The sequence below is a fragment of the Terrapene carolina genome, unplaced genomic scaffold, assembly GCF_002925995.2.
Source record: "Terrapene carolina triunguis isolate 2854851 unplaced genomic scaffold, T_m_triunguis-2.0 Scaffold66, whole genome shotgun sequence".
NCBI classification, from domain to species: domain Eukaryota; kingdom Metazoa; phylum Chordata; order Testudines; family Emydidae; genus Terrapene; species Terrapene triunguis.
In genome coordinates this window covers 17,664,842-17,683,201 of record NW_020664417.1, presented here as the reverse complement: position 1 = coordinate 17,683,201, position 18,360 = coordinate 17,664,842, and the positions used below count along the sequence as shown (strand labels likewise).

Sequence of the window (18,360 nt, the reverse complement as noted above, 5' to 3'; positions counted from 1 at the left end):
GTTAAAATCTGTATTATTTTAAAAGCACTTGTTGAGCTGAACCCCTTTTGATTGCTGTAGACGGCCATGAGGAGAAATGGGTCCATGTCCTATATTTCTCTTCCAGAATGTAACCAGCATCCTCTGTCCATATGCCATGGGCATTCTTATCATGAGGACTTGACAATGAAATGTGTAAAATCTTCTGTTTTCAGTACCCAAAGTCCAGTTCAAGAAACCATGGTATACAGTGAATGAAAAAGATGGACAGTTAGTGGCTGTCATTTATCGTAGTGGTGATATTAACCATAAATCTACCGTCCGTTGCTACACTCGCCAAGGTTCTGCTCAAGTCATGATGGACTACGAGGAGCGACCAAACACAGATGACTCTGTAGTGGTGTTTCTCCCAGGTAAAATCTCTCCCGTGAGAACTGGAGATCCTCAGAAGGAATAGTTACTCTCAGTGCTTTTGAGGAAAGACTCATCTGCTGATGAATAAAAGCTGGGCGCCTAGGACATTTTGGGCAGAATCTCAATATAAATAATGCCAACTGGCTATTAAGTCACATGCTGCAGCAGCACAGGCTTTCAGCAAAGAGCTCTGTACCCACAGTTTCAGTCTTCAGCATTTTCAAATATTTTATATCCAAAAATGGGGAAGGAAGGGAAATCAAACTACCTAAGTGAGTTGCCCCTGCTGTCCTTCTGAAGCAGAATACATATACAGAAAACATGAGAGTAAGAGAGATCTGATGCTTTCAATGGGAGCACAGCAGCGATTACTGGCAAGGAGCTCTCTTCAGGGCTGCACCCAAACACCACAGAGCCGGTCCATGAGGATCCCGGATTCATCTTTTTTTTTTTTTTTTTTAAGACACACTTAATTTTCCAATAAAATGAGTTTTACCTGGTCAATGATCTCCTTCACTGCTTGTGACTATGGCTTTCTGTCCTAGTTCTCAGTGGAAAGACTAGGTCTGACATCTTTTTGTCTCTCAAAGTACATTTTAACACTGATGAAAGGTGTTTAATGGGAATTAACAGCCCTGGAGACAGAATTTTCTATTGACCAAAGAGCTTTTTTTATGCTGCCCCACAAATATACCTCAATCCTAACCATCCTTCCAAGGGTAAGAAGGAGGCTCAATCTATGTGATCACTCAACCCTTGGTCTCTCAACTGAGTGCTCCTGAGGACACCCATTAGTGCCAGTTGTGATACTGGAAGGTATGAAAACCATACTGAAAATATGCTGAGTGATATCAAATAGAACTAGCAGAAAGGTCTGAGTTACCCTATCCTAGAACTACATTGTTTGCTTCCACTCTCTTGAGATTAGTTGTTTTTGTTTTTTGTTTTTTTTTTAAATTAGGTGCATTTGGTTTTTATACTGGGTCTTTTGTGCTGCAATTGGGTTGTAAGCACATGTGAGGGTGATCATAATGCCTGTTTTATCCCTTCTCTGCAGGAGAGATTGAGAAGCCCTGTGTGGTAATACTGGAGGATGATGCAATTTATGAAGAAGAGGAAGAATTCAGACTAGTGCTTGGAACACCAAAAAGTACCACAATGCTTGGTGCCTCCATTGGGGAGCAAAAAGAGACCCTGATCAAGATTAAGGATGAAGAAGATAGTGAGTTTTTAAGCATCTTTGTGTTTATTGTTAAATATACAAATTCAAAGAAGTACCACAGCAGTAGCTGCAAGCTGGAATATAGGACTTGTTATTCTGGATCAGACTATTGGTCCATCTAGTCCAGTATCCCATCGCCAACGGAGGCCTGTACCAGATGCTTCAAAGGAAGGGACAAGAAACCCTCTAGTTGACATTTATTGAATAACCCACCCCTAGGGGAAGTTTCCTGCTAATCCCAATAGTTTAGAAATTGGCTTACACGTGAAGCAAGAAGTTTAATCCCTTCAAAGCATCTTGTTGTTTATTGTTATGTATTTACTGTTATAACTCTGAATACTCTCGCTACCCTTATAAACGTCTAACCCATTTCTGTTTCCTGCTACGTTTCTGATATCGACGTTGTAGCAATGAGTTCCACAGGCTAATTGTGCATTGTATGAAGTATTTCCTGCTTATTGGTTTTGAATTTAACACCTTTCAATTTCACTGAATTTCCCTCTGTTCTTGTGTAATGATGGGGAGCACCCCCAACTTGTACCCTGTTTGGGTACTGGACTATGCTCAGTACTCCGACCTTCAAAATTTGTGCTTCCTGCCTGCGATCCTTCTCAATCAGTGATGACAACCAACACTGCCTGTGCTGCTTCAGGGAAGCCCACGTTATGACAAGCTGCAGTACCTGCTGTTCGTTCCTCAGTCGTACCTGGGAAGCACTCGGAGCTGTAGGAAGCACCTAATGGACAGGGCCATAAGGCCGCAGTTGGACCCAGGCCGAGGGACCCCCACTGTGCATCGGCCTGACTCAGCAAGGAGTGCATCTCCTACCACAAGGTCCAACTCAGAAGCAAGGGAGTCTATCCCCACAGGGTCTTGTCGGGAAAGCAGGGAGCATTCTCATAAACATGAGAGCAAATCCTCCTTGAAATCCACTTCAAATAAGTCAGATACAGCCCTTCCTAAGATGAGCAAGTCTCTAAGCTCAGCCCAAGAGAACTTAGGATGGACTAAGTCTCAGAGGCATGACAAGAAAGCCCACAAGTCTAGGGCTCCATCAACACCGGATCACAACCCGGCAGCACTGATGCCTCTGGTACCTCCCAAACACAAACTCTGGGATCTGCCAGCACCAATGAAGACCGATCACCAAGAGCATTGGTTACCCATGGTACCATCTTTGTCTTCTATGGCTGTGGCACATTTTATCTCTACTGCAACTTGGACAGACCTAAGAGCCAAGACCCATGCTCTGCCTGAGGAGATCTTCGCTGTCCCAGACCCGGAGTCTGCTATTCCATTGAATCCCTCCCTTTTGAGAGAAGTTCTGACTCCAACAGGAGAGTTGACCTTTGGGAGGGGTCTGTCTCCCACTCCATCTTTTGGCTACAATTTCGCTCTGGTGGCACCATTTGTACCGCTGTTGGATCTGGAATTGGCTTTCTCCTCATCAGAAGATTCTGAGCTGTCCTATGAATCATTACTACCTCCTCCAAAGACACACCTTCCTGGGCAGAAGGCCTGCACTAGCTTGGGACCAATCTCCACCTCATCATCTGCCTCAAAACCTATTGCTACACTGTGCCATGGAGACCTCCACAACCCCACTTTGATCCATCCTATTGGCCATACTGAGGCCTAGGGGACCAGTACTATCCCTCAGAGTTGGTCCAGTCTGCTAGGGAAGTCACCCCTTCCCTTCTCTTGGAGAAGGCAACTGGACCTGTCCCCTGATCCAGCTGAGGAGGAGTATGCACCAGATCCAGAGGTTCCACCAGAACAAACCAGATGAAGCAGTGACTCCAATGTCTCCATCCCCCCCATGATGTTGAATTTTGCATTCGAACAATAAATGTACCCCTTGGGGAAAAAATGAAATACTTGACACTGGTGGGAGCTTTGTTGATGCACTGACTGGTGAGTTGGCATGCTAGTTTATATGAGAGTAGGGAAGCTGAGACAACAGCAGGGTCTGACACTGGGTTTGAGAAGATCCTGTGTGACTTGTGGTTGCTTTTGGGGGGAGGGGAATATCCTCGTTTGATTTCTGAATCAATAGAATATAGTGGCAGACAGGAGCTGTCTGGTTATATTGTTAACCTCTAACAAAGTATAGGTAAACACAGACCAATACAATCACTATCTTCTTCCAATTCTCTAACAATACAAGTCTACATTTCAACACGCTGGTCTGTCTAACATGGCTTTGTTGACTATTTATAAGGAATAGCCCCAATTACAATTTACATACTTTTCTAATATGTCTTTAAAGGTTGAATTTAGGTCATTTAACCTGCAAGTTGCTTAACCCTTTCGGTCTCAGAGTCGCACGCTTTTCAGGGCCGGCTCCAGGCACCAGTCGACCGAGCACGTGCTTGGGGCGGCACCTTGGGGCAGGGCGGCGCTCGATTTTTTTTTTTCTTTTTTTGATTCGGCGGCGTGGCGCTCGGGGCGGGGGCTTCGGGCGGTGCCCGGGGGGCGGGACTTCGGGTGGCGCGGCGCTCGGAGGGGGGGCGGGGGCTTCGGGCGGCGCTCGGGGGGGGGGGGGGGGGCGGGGGCGGCGGGCGGCGTGGTGCTTGGGGGGGTGGGGCTTCGGGCGGCGTGGTGCTCGGGGGGCGGGGTCTTGGGAGGGCGGGGGCTGGCGCAGTGCGACGCTCAGAGGGAGGGTGGGGGCTTCGGGCGGCGCGGCGCTTGGAGGGGCTGGGCTTCGGGTGGCATGGTGCTGGGGGGCGGGCATTTCGGCGGCGCTCGCGGGGGGGGCGGTACGGCAGGGCGGCTGTCTTCTTTTTTGCCTGGGGCAGCAAAAAAGTTAGAGCCGGCCCTGACGCTTTTACACAGTCCTATATATGTACACTCTTGGATAAGAAAGTACAGTGGCCTTATCACAGCCTACTGCATATATTCAAGTTGGATAAACAGTTTTTTTTACAAATAACCATTTATTTTTCTTTGTGTTTCTTGAATGAAAACCACAATACTATGTCCTTGCCCTCAAAGGAAACGTGCACAACACCTTCAAAAGACAAACCTGGGAGCTTAAATTCCTAACTCTGCTAGACACCAAAAATAATGGAGTTAATAAGGATACTGGTTTTATGTCTCTCTACAACCATTTATAACCCACTAACCACCCTCCCTTGTTCCTATGGCTACAGGTGTTAATGGCTCTCTTCATTTTGAATGGTACCTTATAATGTGTGTTAATGCTTATGCTTACCAATCCTTCCACCTACCATTTAGCTGTGACCTCTGAGTACCTGTCCCAGAGCTGAAGAAGAGCTCTGTGTAAGCTCAAAAGGTTGTCTCTGGGCAGGTCTACACTACAGCAGGGATCGATGCTCTGAGATCGATCCACCAGCGGTTGATTTAGCGGGTCTAGTGAAGACCTGCCAGATCGACAGCAGATTGCTCTCCGGTTGACCCCGTCTTCTACCCCCGACGAGAAGAGTAAGTTAAGTCGACGGGAGAGTTTCTCCCATTGACCCCCCCGCGGAGTAGACCCTATGGTAATTCGACCTAAGGTACGTTGACTCCAGCTACGTAGCATAGGTCAACTTACCGCGGTAGTGTAGACATAACCTAAGTCTCTTTCATCAACAGAAGTTGGTCCAATAAAAGCTATTACCTCACCCACTTTGTCTCAACCACAGTACTAGTCATTCTCTTTTTAAGAAAAGATACAAAACAGCCAGCCCATTTGTTTGACTTTCCGGGTTAATTTGGCCCATTTTTCTCGTCTAAGCTGTCTATTGGCAGTCCATTAATGACTTTTGCATTTGATCCAAATGGGAAAGAGTGACTTTTTTTCCAATTCCCTTGCAGAACCAGTGATTAAGTTCTCCAAAATCAAACACAGCATTCAGGAGCCTCGGGAGCCTGGAGAAATTGCAGTTATAAAAATCCCCATTTTACGTCTGGGTGACAGCTCAAAAGTTTCTGTTGTGCGAATCCACACGAAAGATGGCTCTGCCACCTCTGGGGAAGACTATAATCCAATGTCTGATGGTAAGGATTGTCATGGAATTATTGAATTGCCACTTCAGGAAGTTATCGTGCAAATGAATGAAGTATAGCAAGCAGCAACATTATTGGCTTTACATATAATTCCCTAATTCTTTTTAAAAAATGACTCTAGCAATTAATGTGTCTCGTATCAGATGAACGTAGACTCAAGTATACTTAGGCTCGGTCATTCAGCAGGACCACTTCAATAGTTTAATGAGCTCATATATTTTATAGCCTACTCTGAATGTTTGGAACCAACAGACAAGCCGAAGTGTTCCATTCCAACATAATGTGTCATTTGAACATCCACGATAGAGAAAACAGTGATTCTGCTATTGATTAGGAAAAGAGGTTAATTTGTTTGTCTCTAAACCAGACGTTGAATTCAAAGAAGGAGAAGCTGAACATATTGTTGAAGTCGAGGTCTTATATGATGGAGTGAGAGAAATGAGAGAAGCATTTACAGTCCACTTGAAACCAGATGAAAATATGGTGGCTGAAACACCGGTAACGATGTTTGCTTGTTTTTAATTTCGCTATGTCTGTTTGGTTTGGTTTGTATGCTTGTTTTTTAAACCCAGTCAATGTTTTAAATATCCCTTTATTCATTAATAACAGATACTTTTTTGAGTTAGATTGCAAGTTTTTCAAAATAAATTTCCCTGTGATGATATGCAGTAATTGTAGGGATATTTTGTGAAATATAGCCCTCCCGATTTTCAAAGACCTCCCCCTTCCTACATTCTTTCCCCTCAGGCTACATCTAAACTTAGGGCAGTGTGTAGAGTACAGACACTGCATGCCCAGCTAACATGGGTATAAAAAGCAGTATAGAAGGTGAGGCATGGCTTATGTGAGTAGAGTGCCCTACACACCTGAACCCCCAACGTATATACCCTACACAGCTCTCTACATGTCCAAGCAGTGCCTCCCATATCTAACTGCTATTTTTAGCAATGTCCTTCTGCCTTTCCCTGCCATAGTGAAGGGGTCTGGGGGTGGGAAAAGACTCCAGCAACAAAGAGCTGCTGGAGCCTTTCCTCGCTGCCTGACCCTTTCCCTGCTGCCTCCCCCCAACAGAGCCTTTCACTGCTGCATGTATCTACACATGTAGTTCCTGTGCTCTACATGCTGCCTTAAGTGTAGCTGTAGTCTCAGATTTTCAGTGTGCCTATTTAGTTGCTTAAATAGCCAACACATGCATGACAGTCCGGTGTTCATGCTTACACATGGTCAGCTAGGTTCCTAGCTGGCTGTGCAGATGCACATGAATTAGATACAAATGCATATATCAAACTTAGAAAATTGGCCCCGGAAACAGTGAATTCCATGGCCCCGGAAATCCCTTCAGCCATCAGACTCTTTGTAAAGGACAAACTGCATGGTGTGGAGGGCTCTGGATGCAACAGACACAGTGCTGTTCTGCAGTGCTGACAGGGAGTTTTGGGGGGTCCTGAGCAGTGTTCCATATCCCTCGGCACTGCAGAGTAGGGCTCCATAAAGACTCCTTCTGAATCTCCATGGGCAGAGATTTGGGGATGGGGCTGAGGTGGGTCTGGGACAAACAGGGTAATGATGTGGAGCCACCGGCCATTCCTTTCTACTCCATGGAAGTGCAGAAGGGAAGTACCGTGAGTGTGGGGACTATTGCAACCCAAAGGGTCCTGGTTCCTTGGACTGTATTCTAGAGACTGGATTTGGCTTCAGCTCTTTTTACAGCTTCTTGTTTTGCAACTATATTGTGACACTTCCTGGGGCTACCTGGGGTTATGAGGCATCTCACCACCACCCGCCCTTAGTGCGAGGAAGTCTTGACTGTGCCTGCTGTGGATCAGCTCCCTGAAACCACCAGCCTCTGGCAACACGCACTGCCTTGCAGGCCTCACTCTCTCCGTACAGGTTAGCGACAGGCACACACCAACTCCTGAGTCCTCAGAGCATTCCCTCTTGTGTCCAGCCCCTTGTCCACTGAATGCTCACAGAAGTACTAGCTTACTGTTCTCAATACACCACAGCTTACCTTAGAACACTGCTCTGCTGAACACTCAGCACTTTAGATACATTTATAGTGAAAACAAGACTAAGTTAATTATCAAGGACAAAGATTCGAGAGATAATGAGTAAGAATATTGGAAACAAATGGTTATATAGCAAACAAAATCATAACACGCTTCCTAGAGACTAAGCTTAACTAACAAGCTATCCTTCTGTCTAAATGAGCTTATCTCACCCAAAGTTCTCTCCAGAATTTTCAGCCATGTCTGGTTGAGATCCCTTTTTTTCATGAAGCAAATTTGCTGTCCATTTACTGACTAGGTGAAGGATGCCAGGGTGTGTCTTTGAACCCCTAAATATATCAGCACAGCCCTTGGAGGTGCACCTCAAACCTGGGTTCCCTCTTCCCGCTGTTTACCTCTTCCTGTTTCTTTCCTCTGTTTGAAGATTTCACAATCCCTCTTTAGTATTCAGTTCAGACTGGTGAGAGGAGACGTATTGTGAACCGTACAATACTTAATGTATATGTAAACAGACAGATACATAAACATTTCTTGCCTGAAAGAAGACCTTTTTTTCACTTTGCTGGTGACCAGTCCCTAGACACAGACCTTAAGAACATAATTTTCAATATATAGACGTAACTCCTTCCACAACATCTGTACCCTCGTTTTGCAGTGATATTGATGCCCAGTATGACACAAGCTTTCATTAGAGACCTCACAGGACACTCTTTTGGGAACTAGAATGTAAATACCAGGCCCTGGGGATTCCTGTAACCTTTATGTTCCTCTTGTGCCCTTTGCCAATTGGCATCAAGAGATATCTGGGTAATGTGTATATATAACAGTGTGTGCATGTATCGCAATAGATACTACAGTCCTAGGATACATTATACCATTCCTATCCTGATACCAAGGTAAACTCAAAGTAGGCCAAGATTTTAAAAACTGGGAGCCTAAAATTAGGTATTAAATCTGTATTTAGGCGCCTAAATAAGCAGCCAGATTTTCAAAAGTGTTGAGCACCCAGAAGCACTATTGAAATCAATTGAAGCATCAGGTACTAAACACCTCTGAAAATCAGGCTGAATTCATTTAGGAACCCAAATGTGGATTTAGGAGCCAAACATTAACCACCCATTATAAAAAATCTTGCCCCCAGGACCTTATACTTACTTTGATTCACGCACATGCAGCTGTTGGCATCAGTGGCATTTAGAATTAAGCTTTACTCTTGCTCCCAATCATTATCTTTCCCTTCACAGGCACAGGGGCGGTGTGATATTGATTAATAGTTAATTGTGCGTGAACGGACCTTCTACAGAGAGACTCAAAGCTTGGGGGGCGGGGAGGTTAACATCAGACGATCCTTTTATAGGCAGGATCAATGGGCAACAGTTGAAGAAAACTCTGGGGGGGGAAAACCCCGAATGAATTTCAGAGGCAGAAGTCCAGCTGCAGCACTACTTTTTCCCCGTTTTCAGTTGCAGTAGTAACCTTTTAATTCTCACAATTCAGATGAACAAAGCCATTGTGTACATCGAAGAAATGGACAGCATTGCAGATGTGACTTTCCCAGCTGTGCCCCAGGTTGTATCGCTCCTGGTGTACGATGACACTTCTAAAAGCAAAGAGAACCCACATCCTCCTACTGGTTACCCTATTGTGTGTGTAACGGTATGAACTGTTCCTGCATGGTTTTGTCTAAACGATACTACTTACTAATGGCCTATAAGGCATTTGGTGCTTTTCAGGCTGCAAACAGAGAAAAAAGTACTCCTGGATAAGATCTACAAGTAGCAGACAGTTACTATGTGCTACTGTTAGACCTGAGTGAGCTTGGGAAGCCCTGGCAATCATAGCCATGATTAAAAAAAACAAAAACCTCCAAGTGTGTACATGCTTGTTTAGTATATTCTACAGCAATGGCTCTGATGTTGTAGTAATTTACACGTGTTGTACAGTGTAGTGGTTTGAATGAATGCTATAGTATTTTTTTATAAGGGCAATCCTAGGAAGAACTTGCAGTCCACAGAAAATTAGTTTGTTACCTATACAGTTGGATCAAGCCTCCAGTGAAGTTTCTGCTTTCTTAAGGTCGCCTGCCAACATGGTAACAACAATGCAGCTATGTTGTTGTACATAAAAATAATAATTATTAGTCCTTGACATAGTGGTTTACGGTTCAAAGTGCTGTACAGACATTGATTTAGTACACCTCTACCCCTATATAACGCGACCCGATATAACACGAATTCGGATATAATGCGGTAAAGCAGTGCTCCGGGGGAGTGGGGCTGAGCACTCCGGTGAATCAAAGCAAGTTCGATATAACATGGTTTCACCTATAACGCAGTAAGATTTTTTGGCTCCTGAGGACAGCGTTATATCGAGGTAGAGGTGTATTCTGCACAATGCCCCTGCGAAAAGGTGGGTAAGTAAAATCAAGGAAACTAAGATTGGAAGGTCACACCGAACCAGGATTAGAGCGCAAAGCTTAATCATTCAGGCCCCACAACGCCACTGTGAGTTAGGTATGTAAAGGTGCATTTACACTTACAGTGGTGTGTAGAGTACAGACACTGCGCACCCAGCTAGCGCAGGTATAAATAGCAGTGTAGATGGTGAGGCATGGCTTAGGCAAGTAAAGGGCCCTTCATGCCTGAACTCCCACCCTCCACAGCTCCAGACACACCCAAGCAGTGCCTCCCACGTCTACACTGCTATTTTTAGCGAAGTATCCTGTTGCTTCCCCCCCTGGCCAGAACCTTTTCCTGTTGCTTCCATCTTTCTGGAGCCTTTCACTGCTGCATGTAGCTACATACCACAGTGACAAGTGTGGACACAGCCTGCCTTTCACTGTGACGTGTAGTTACTCAGACCTGCAGACCACCATAAGTATAGATAAGGCCTAAGTATCAGTCCCCTTATTTTATTGATTAGGAATGAAGATGCAGAGAGATTAAGACCAGAGTTTTCAAACCTGGATGCCTAAAGCTAAGCACCCAACTCCATCTTTAGACACACAAATAAGTGGCCTGATTTTCAGAGGTGCTGAACACATGTAGCTCTCATTACCTTCCAAGGTTGCGCAGCAAAGGGAGATGCGGTTAACAAGTACATGATAAATTGAAGCGTTTTCCACATTTCCTCTTCTTAAATTTTGAAGTCCCAGACTTTCGCTCCTGTCTCCTTAATTGAGTTGTGTGACAGAGCACTCGAACCGTAAAAAGAAGGTGTTAAGTACTGAAACTTTACCAGAAGACTGTGTTAGAACAGCAATTAATTTTTAGCTTTCCCAGAGCACACAGGCAACTAGAGATAAAGTTGTATATTTTGTGTGTCTGTTGACCTGCAGGCATGTAATCCCAAGTATTCAGACTATGACAAGACTGGGGGTCTCTGCGCTGCTGAAAACATCAATGACACTCTGACCCTGTACCGCTGGCTTGTCAGTGCTCCGAGTGGCAGCTACGGTGTCACCAGCCCCATGCAGGAAGTGGACTCCAACACCTTCTTTACCAACACCAAGTCCATCTCCCTGGACTCCATATACTTCCAGGCTGGATCAAGGGTCCAGTGTGCAGCACGGGCTGTCAGTGCCAATGGTGATGTGGGTCTGGAACTGCTGAGCCCTATTAACACAGTGAACAGAGAAGACGGTATGTGGTAACGTGTTGAATGAAAGGCAGGTGCCACATCAGACCTGTAATGTCAGCATTTCGTGTCTACCCATAACTCAGGTGTCATTGATATTGGGGGCGGGGGTGGAATGGAGACAATGATTCATTTATTTGGCATCTCTTTCTAGTGAACCAAACAGCAGGATCCGGAATATGTCCTCTGCTTTTCACTTTATATGTATGTACAGCAAATACGGATATTTCTATTTTAGACATCAAAACAGCACAGTTACTGACAATGAGTAGAGAGCAGTGAAGCCAGCTCAGAAGAACTGAAGGACCTCTGAACATGGGAACATTTAGATATCTGTAGACCAGGGCTGGTTTGAGCATAGGCACTATAGGCCCATGCCCAGGGCCTCAGCTCCTCAAGAACTATGTGACTGATTAGATCAGAATCTCCGTTTTCAGTTTTTTAAAGCATGTAAGTTTCCCTGCCTGATGTGTGGGAAGAAGAGCTTGAAAACATGGAAGTGTGTGTAACTGATGCAGTGAGGTCTGCCTGAGTCTGCAGAGAGCCAGGAACAATATCTCTGATGGTATGAACTGCCCCATGCATCTCAGTGGGATATTATTTCCAAGACCCATTACTTTGAAGGACTCTGTCAGCAATACCCCAGTGTAGAGGACTCTGTATGTCCCCACTGCAGGTAGGACTGAGCCTCCCTGCCCAATTGGACAGATTTGTATTAGCAGGGCTCACGTTAGCATGCTTATAATAGCAGAGTGGTCATTGCTGCACTGGCAGAGGCTAAGGCTAGACACCTGAGCTCAGACCCACCCGATTCCCCCACCCCCCACCGGGTCCAAGTTCAGGTGGCTAGCCCAAGCCTCCACCAGTGCAGCCACGTCCAGTAGTGGGAGTCTGTCTACTTGGGTTGGGAGGCTCACTTCCAGCTGCAGTGTATACTTACCCTATGGCAGGAGGAGAAGAGTGGAGCAGGCTTGGACCACTCCCCCATATGCCTAGATACCTCCTGGCTGCTAGGGTATACTGGTATACAGCTTTTCCTCTCTGACAATTTGGGGATTGGAGGCCTTTGCTGCTGCTTCTGCCTCTCTGGGAGGGAGACATCCTGCCACCACCACTCCAAGTGGACATGCATGGCTCCACCCCAAATGCCAGGGCTCCAATAGGGACAGGAGGGTAGAGCTGGAGCCACAAGGAACGCCACATTATGGTGTGTCGGGGCCCCTCATTGTCTTAATCCAGTCCTGTTATAGACATGTAGAACGAGCTCTGACTTGCTTTAGTTTAGACAGTGTGTCACAATTTAACAGACTCTTCATGATCTCTCCTTCCCCCCAGGTCTTTGTCAACCTCGGATCCCAGGAACGGTTGGAGCAGAACCTTTCTCAGCCAAGATTCGCTACACGGGTCCAGATGATCCCGATTACCCCAACCTGATCAAATTAACAGTTACAACGCCTCATATGGATGGTAAGCATGAAAAGGTCACAGAAGTGATCAGATGCTGCCTTGGACTTTCATCTCCAGCAGCCACAGATAAGTGGCAGTCATAAGCCATGTACCCACCTTATAGCAAACTTTAGCATTGCTTCTGACAAAGAGGGATTTTTCTTGAAAGAAACAGCACTGTAGGCTCTTGGTTGGAGAGGTGTTCCCCTGTGGTGATACATTAGGTCCTGTCCACAGTATGGAACATGCTTTGTTTAAATCTGTTTTTAAACCCTGTTACAGCCTAGTATGTTATCACATGCTTTGCATCTGAAACAGAAACTATTACAAAAATCTTGTTACACACAGGCTGTGTCTACGCAGCAATAAAATATCTGTGGCTGGCCTGTGTCAGCTGACTCTGGCTTGTGCAGCACAGACTGCAGGACTATAAAATTGCAGTGTGGACATTCGGGCTCAGGCTGAACATTTACACTTCCATTTTATAACCCTGCAGCCCAAGCCCAAGTCCACTGACTTGGGACAGCCACAGGTGTTTTATTGCAGTGTAGACATACCCACAGTGGGCTGGATTCTCCTCTCATTTACACTGGTGTAACTCCACTGACCTCAACAGAATTATTCCTGACTTACAGCAAGGTGAGAGGAGAATCAACCTCATGTTTAGAAACTGCTGCTGTAGTTTGGGCTATCATGGGTCTAAAAACCAGTGTGTTAGAACTCTGCTAGCAACTGCCTGGTTTGAATGATCTGGGAAAAATGTGGTTGACAGCCATCTTTGAATAAGGGAGTTGTTATGTGGGTCTAGTAGAACCATGTGTGTTAAATGTTTTGTAACACAGTTACATGGTTCAAAGTATAGACAAGGCTTTTACCTCTTATGTTTGCAGAACAGAGGTTTGCCATGGAAATTGCTTTCATTTGTTCAAGGGACACCCTATCTAGACTGGGCTTTGTTAGGAAACTGAGCCATTGCTGAAAATGGTTTTCAGCGATAATATAGGTATTAGCCTTCGCAAGAAAAAATCATTTCCAATGCCATCGTAGGAAGCATATTTGAGTCTTGGTAATACTCAGTGAAACTGTTCAAAATGTCTTTGTCTGCTATACATTCAGGCCTAAAACCTTTTCAGTATCAGTACATGGTTGAAGCATTGCTGAAAAAACTATGGTTAGCAATGTTTCCGTTTCCTAGTATGAACAAGGTTTCCATGCAATTCTCGGTATTATTGCTATACTGCTACAGTGACAGGGACTGGGTACCTAGGCAGTTGCAGGGACATCTGCATTTAACCCTTTAACAGCCAAAGCCAATTTTTTCTGAAATGTAAAGTTTGCTGTCAGCAATAGATTTTGTACTCAGGGTCATTGATAGACAAGAAATAGTGAGCCACCAAAAAAAAAAAGATCACCTGAAACAGTCACAGCTAATATACATAGCATACTTCACATACTCATAGTCCATAGTGAAACTACTTCTGGAACAACATGGTGAATTCATGACATACATACTGTCTCCATACTCACAAACGTACAGAAGTATACATATGGCCTTGTAGCCTCAGAATGTTCCCATGTAGCAGAAGGATGAAGTTTTCCATACCTCATTTATGATGTCAGCATTGTCAGTATATTTGCAAGATGCTTAGAACATTTGACCAGTCAGTCTCTTCAGCTGAGAATGCTAATTGGACTGTGTGCATTGTGTTTCAGGAATGCTGCCTGTCATCTCAACTCATCCGTTATCCAACTTCGAGCTGACTCTTAGCCCTGATGGCACTCGTGTGGGCAACCACAAGTGCTCCAACCTACTGGATTATAATGAGATCCAGACCAAACATGGTTTTATTACAGATGAAACTAAGAACCCTGAAGTGATTGGGGAAACTTCACCCTACCAGTACAGCAACTCTCTGCGATCTACTAAGACCTTGCGTTTCTACCGTAACCTCAACCTGGAGGCCTGCCTCTGGGAGTTCAACAGCTACTATGCTATGTCTGAACTACTGACTGACTGCGGGGGCTCCATTGGCACAGATGGCCAGGTATGTGTCACTGCGGAAGCACTTGCCTCAGAGACAGAAATGTTGAAGAACCAAGTCCAAGCAAGAAACACTTATAAAATAAATAAGAAAAGCATTAGCCACTATACAGATCACCTGATACAAATTCTCACAAGAAAGGTTCAGCTGTCCTGGGCACAGTTCCTTTAGAACCATTTAGAGACATTCAGAAGTCCCCAGAACCCTTTCAGTTTCCTGTATTTCATTTGTTGATAAATAGCTTCTCCATCAGTTGCTCCACTCATTAAATTAGTCTCCTCACTAATGGCTAATCCAGTGAAGTGCTGAGTGCCCTCAACTTCTGCTGAAATACCCCTGGGAAGAGACAGTGGGCCAGATCCTGGCTCCCAGTCTGGCTGCTTTGCACCAATCGGTTGGAAATTGCATGCTGGCATCCAGCTGGATAATGGCATGTCCTGACACCTGGTGTAGGGAGTGTGGCCAGCTCGCCTTGCACCCTTCTGATTTCTGGTTGCCTTTATATTCCTTCCACCCATAATGTACTGAGAGCAGCTCAGTTGGACTGGCAGATTTAGCCCAGTATAGCCCTGGTGATTATTTGCATAACCACAAATCCCCTTTCTAGATTTTGTCTGAAGTAGTGTAAGGAGGAAATAAAGAGAGAGATGAAAAGAAGAAGAGCCACCTCACTCCTCTCTGACTTCTAATAGAATGCTACGCTTTCCTGGCTTAAATAAAAGCAGTGATCTGTTCATTAGTAAACCTTGACAACTAACCTAACTAGGAAGTGAGACAAGATCTGGTTTTAAAACAACTGCTCCTTTATAAGAGTTTCTGTGCTGTTTATTTTCTTTTCCCCACCGTTTTAAATACATTAAAAAGCACTTTGAGATCTATTGATGAAAAACAACACAAGAGCTAGGTGGTATTATTATTTATTTTATTACTAGGTGGGAGCAGTACTGTTGGGCACTGTACCTCTGCATGCTGTGGGTTTTACACATACACAGCCGTGTGTGATTCCTGTTGGCTGCTGCTCCTAACCTGGGTGTGAATGTGCTTGTAGATTTCAGCTCTTTTTGTTGACCCAAAATATTTCTTCTTCCAAGTGTGTACGCACACACAATATCAGCCAAATTATCTTTAATTGCTACACTGATGCAAACAAAGGCAGAATTTGGCCCTGTCGACAATATATACATAACATATTGTCAGAAGCCTTATAACTCTCTTGTGTGCTTGTTTGCTATGGAAAGCAAAGGCACTCCTTCAGCCGTTCCTAAATTGGAAGTTCTAATTATTGACAGAGTCACAGTGCTCAGTCATTTTAGCAATGACTGCATCTTGGTAGTGCTGCCAGACAGGTGACAGAACATAGCCAGAGGCCTGGATGCTGGGGAATTAAAAACAAAAACAAAAAAACACCACACGCGTGCACACATCCACTTTCCTGAGCATAACCAGCCATGATCCCAGACTTTATTATGTATGAGTCACTAGAATGTCCAACAAAGTCCAGACGTGCCAGCAACTGCACCCAGTGGTGGTTTAGAAAAGGCCTTGATATAATTGAGTTCCATTATAATCAGTCACCATAATGAAAAGTCCAATGGGACTAGAGCTTGAGGGCCCCCCCCCCCGAAAATGAAAAGTCCCCTGGCCACTCATAATGTCATTTAATATATGATGCTAAGGTCCTCAGAGCATCTCTGGCTCTATATTCCTGAATCAGGCCCTGATTACAACACATGGTTCATTCTCCTGTGTTGAGGTGCTTTGTTGTTAGCAAGATGGTGGGAGCATTTGTTTCTGTCATAATTGTGTGTGTGTGTGTGTGTATGTATGTGTATATAGCTATAGACTCTTCCACTCCAACCCCATCATGGATAAAACAGAGGAGAGACTCCAGTCTGGAATTTTGGTTCAATATACTATAAAGACAGGTGCCATTTGCAAAATTGGGTTCTCGATCCACGTTTTGTTTTTCAATGCCCCAAAAGTATGTGGTTGTCAAATCTGTGTTTTCTTGCAGTCCATCTCTAACACCATGTAACTTGTAATCAATTCTGAAAGAAACAAAACAAAAAGAAACAAAACTTTGCTAGTGCTAATTCTGAGAAGACATCAGCTGTGTCAGTTTGAAAAGGAGCTTTGACTAAGGAAGAGCTTAGTGCATTTCCAGAGCTTAGTTTCATTTCCAGAATCTTGGGCTGAAGTGTACCAGAGTTCACTAGTGAAGGTGAGCTTGCGAGTACTAATTCCATAATGGATATGTCTATATAGCCCAGAACGACTGTAGCATTTGGAATAACTCTCAGGTCAATGCTAGCATGTCTTGTATCTTGCGAGATGTGTGGCCCGAGCTGATGTGCTTCAGCCTGAGCCATAACTCTCTTCCTTTGACATGCACTGGGAGTCGCTCCCAATGGCGGAAAGTAGATTTGTAAACACACCGAGTAAAATATGTGCAAGATCTGAAATGTAAGCAATGCAAATGGCAAAAAAAAGAGACATTTCCATACATTTGACTAATTGAAGATATAAAAGTGAATGAGGTGTTTTCTTATGGTTAGCAAAGTACAATGAAAGTTAGAATGAAAGTTTGGCAACTAACTTCTCAGCATTAGACACGAGTGCAGTAACCTTCTGCCCCAATGGTTTTCAGGTGTTAAATCTGGTGCAATCCTATGTCACACTGCGGGTGCCCCTCTATGTCTCCTACATCTTTCACTCTCCTGCTGCCATTGGTGGCTGGCAGCACTTTGACTTGCAGTCTGAACTGAGACTCACCTTTGTATATGATACCGCCATCCTGTGGAAAGATGGCATAGGCAGCCCACCGGAATCAGAGCTCCAAGGTCAGTTCTTGCTGCTTTCCTTCTTATTTTTAGACTCTGTCCCATCATGGCCCCCTTCCTTCCTGGGGGAAGCGTATGGCAGTTTGTGTGATTAATCAAGACACCTCCTGGCCTTGAGAATCACACAAAAAACAGCATCAAGGCCAATTCCCACTATTAAAATACCCAAGGAATAAGGTTGTTTGTTTTTAATTCCATATGTTGTTGAATTAGATATTTTAAAAGTTTTCCCAAATATATATCCCTTTAAATCTACCACAGAATGAGTAAAAACAATAGGCAGCCCCATTTTAGAAATAGATAACAGAGGCCATATTTAGGAGGGTAAACCCCTAGAGTGCTGGATGGATGTAGGTTTACAAAACAATGGACAAGCCCCTGTGTTAATGGAAATGTTTGAGTGCCAGCAAAAGAGGGATCCTACTGGAAATTGAGCCAGAAGCCTTTGTGGTAAAGCTTGAAGAAAAACTCAGTGGATCTGATTCTACTCCCACTGCTACTTGTTTTACAACCGTGTAATTGTATTTACTTCAGTTGAGTTACCCCTGATTTATATCAATGTAACTCAGAATCTGTCCCAGTGGAGCAGACCCTTGGTTCTATTAAAGTCAATTAGTCTGAATATCTGTCACAGTAAGGTTCTATAATGCAGGAGGGTTTAGATCATCCAGAGAGTGCCAGAACTTAGCAACCTATTTCATTTCTCCAAATACTGAAACTAGCAAAGAGCCTTTCTTTCAAAAAGGAAACCGAAAACCCTT

The 18,360-nt window shown here is 44.5% G+C and overlaps 1 protein-coding gene across 1 annotated transcript in view; it reads left to right on the top strand.

Moving 5' to 3' along the window:
- Positions 1-18,360, top strand: part of FREM3 (FRAS1 related extracellular matrix 3) — a 110,127-nt gene that overhangs the window by 83,882 nt on the left and 7,885 nt on the right. Inside the window, exons 9-17 of the mRNA XM_026647824.1 lie at positions 195-392; positions 1,451-1,615; positions 5,435-5,617; positions 5,994-6,124; positions 9,133-9,291; positions 10,973-11,276; positions 12,607-12,738; positions 14,431-14,762; positions 17,407-17,599. Coding sequence (XP_026503609.1) covers positions 195-392; positions 1,451-1,615; positions 5,435-5,617; positions 5,994-6,124; positions 9,133-9,291; positions 10,973-11,276; positions 12,607-12,738; positions 14,431-14,762; positions 17,407-17,599 — 1,797 coding nt within the window. The remainder of the gene's footprint in view (positions 1-194; positions 393-1,450; positions 1,616-5,434; positions 5,618-5,993; positions 6,125-9,132; positions 9,292-10,972; positions 11,277-12,606; positions 12,739-14,430; positions 14,763-17,406; positions 17,600-18,360) is intronic.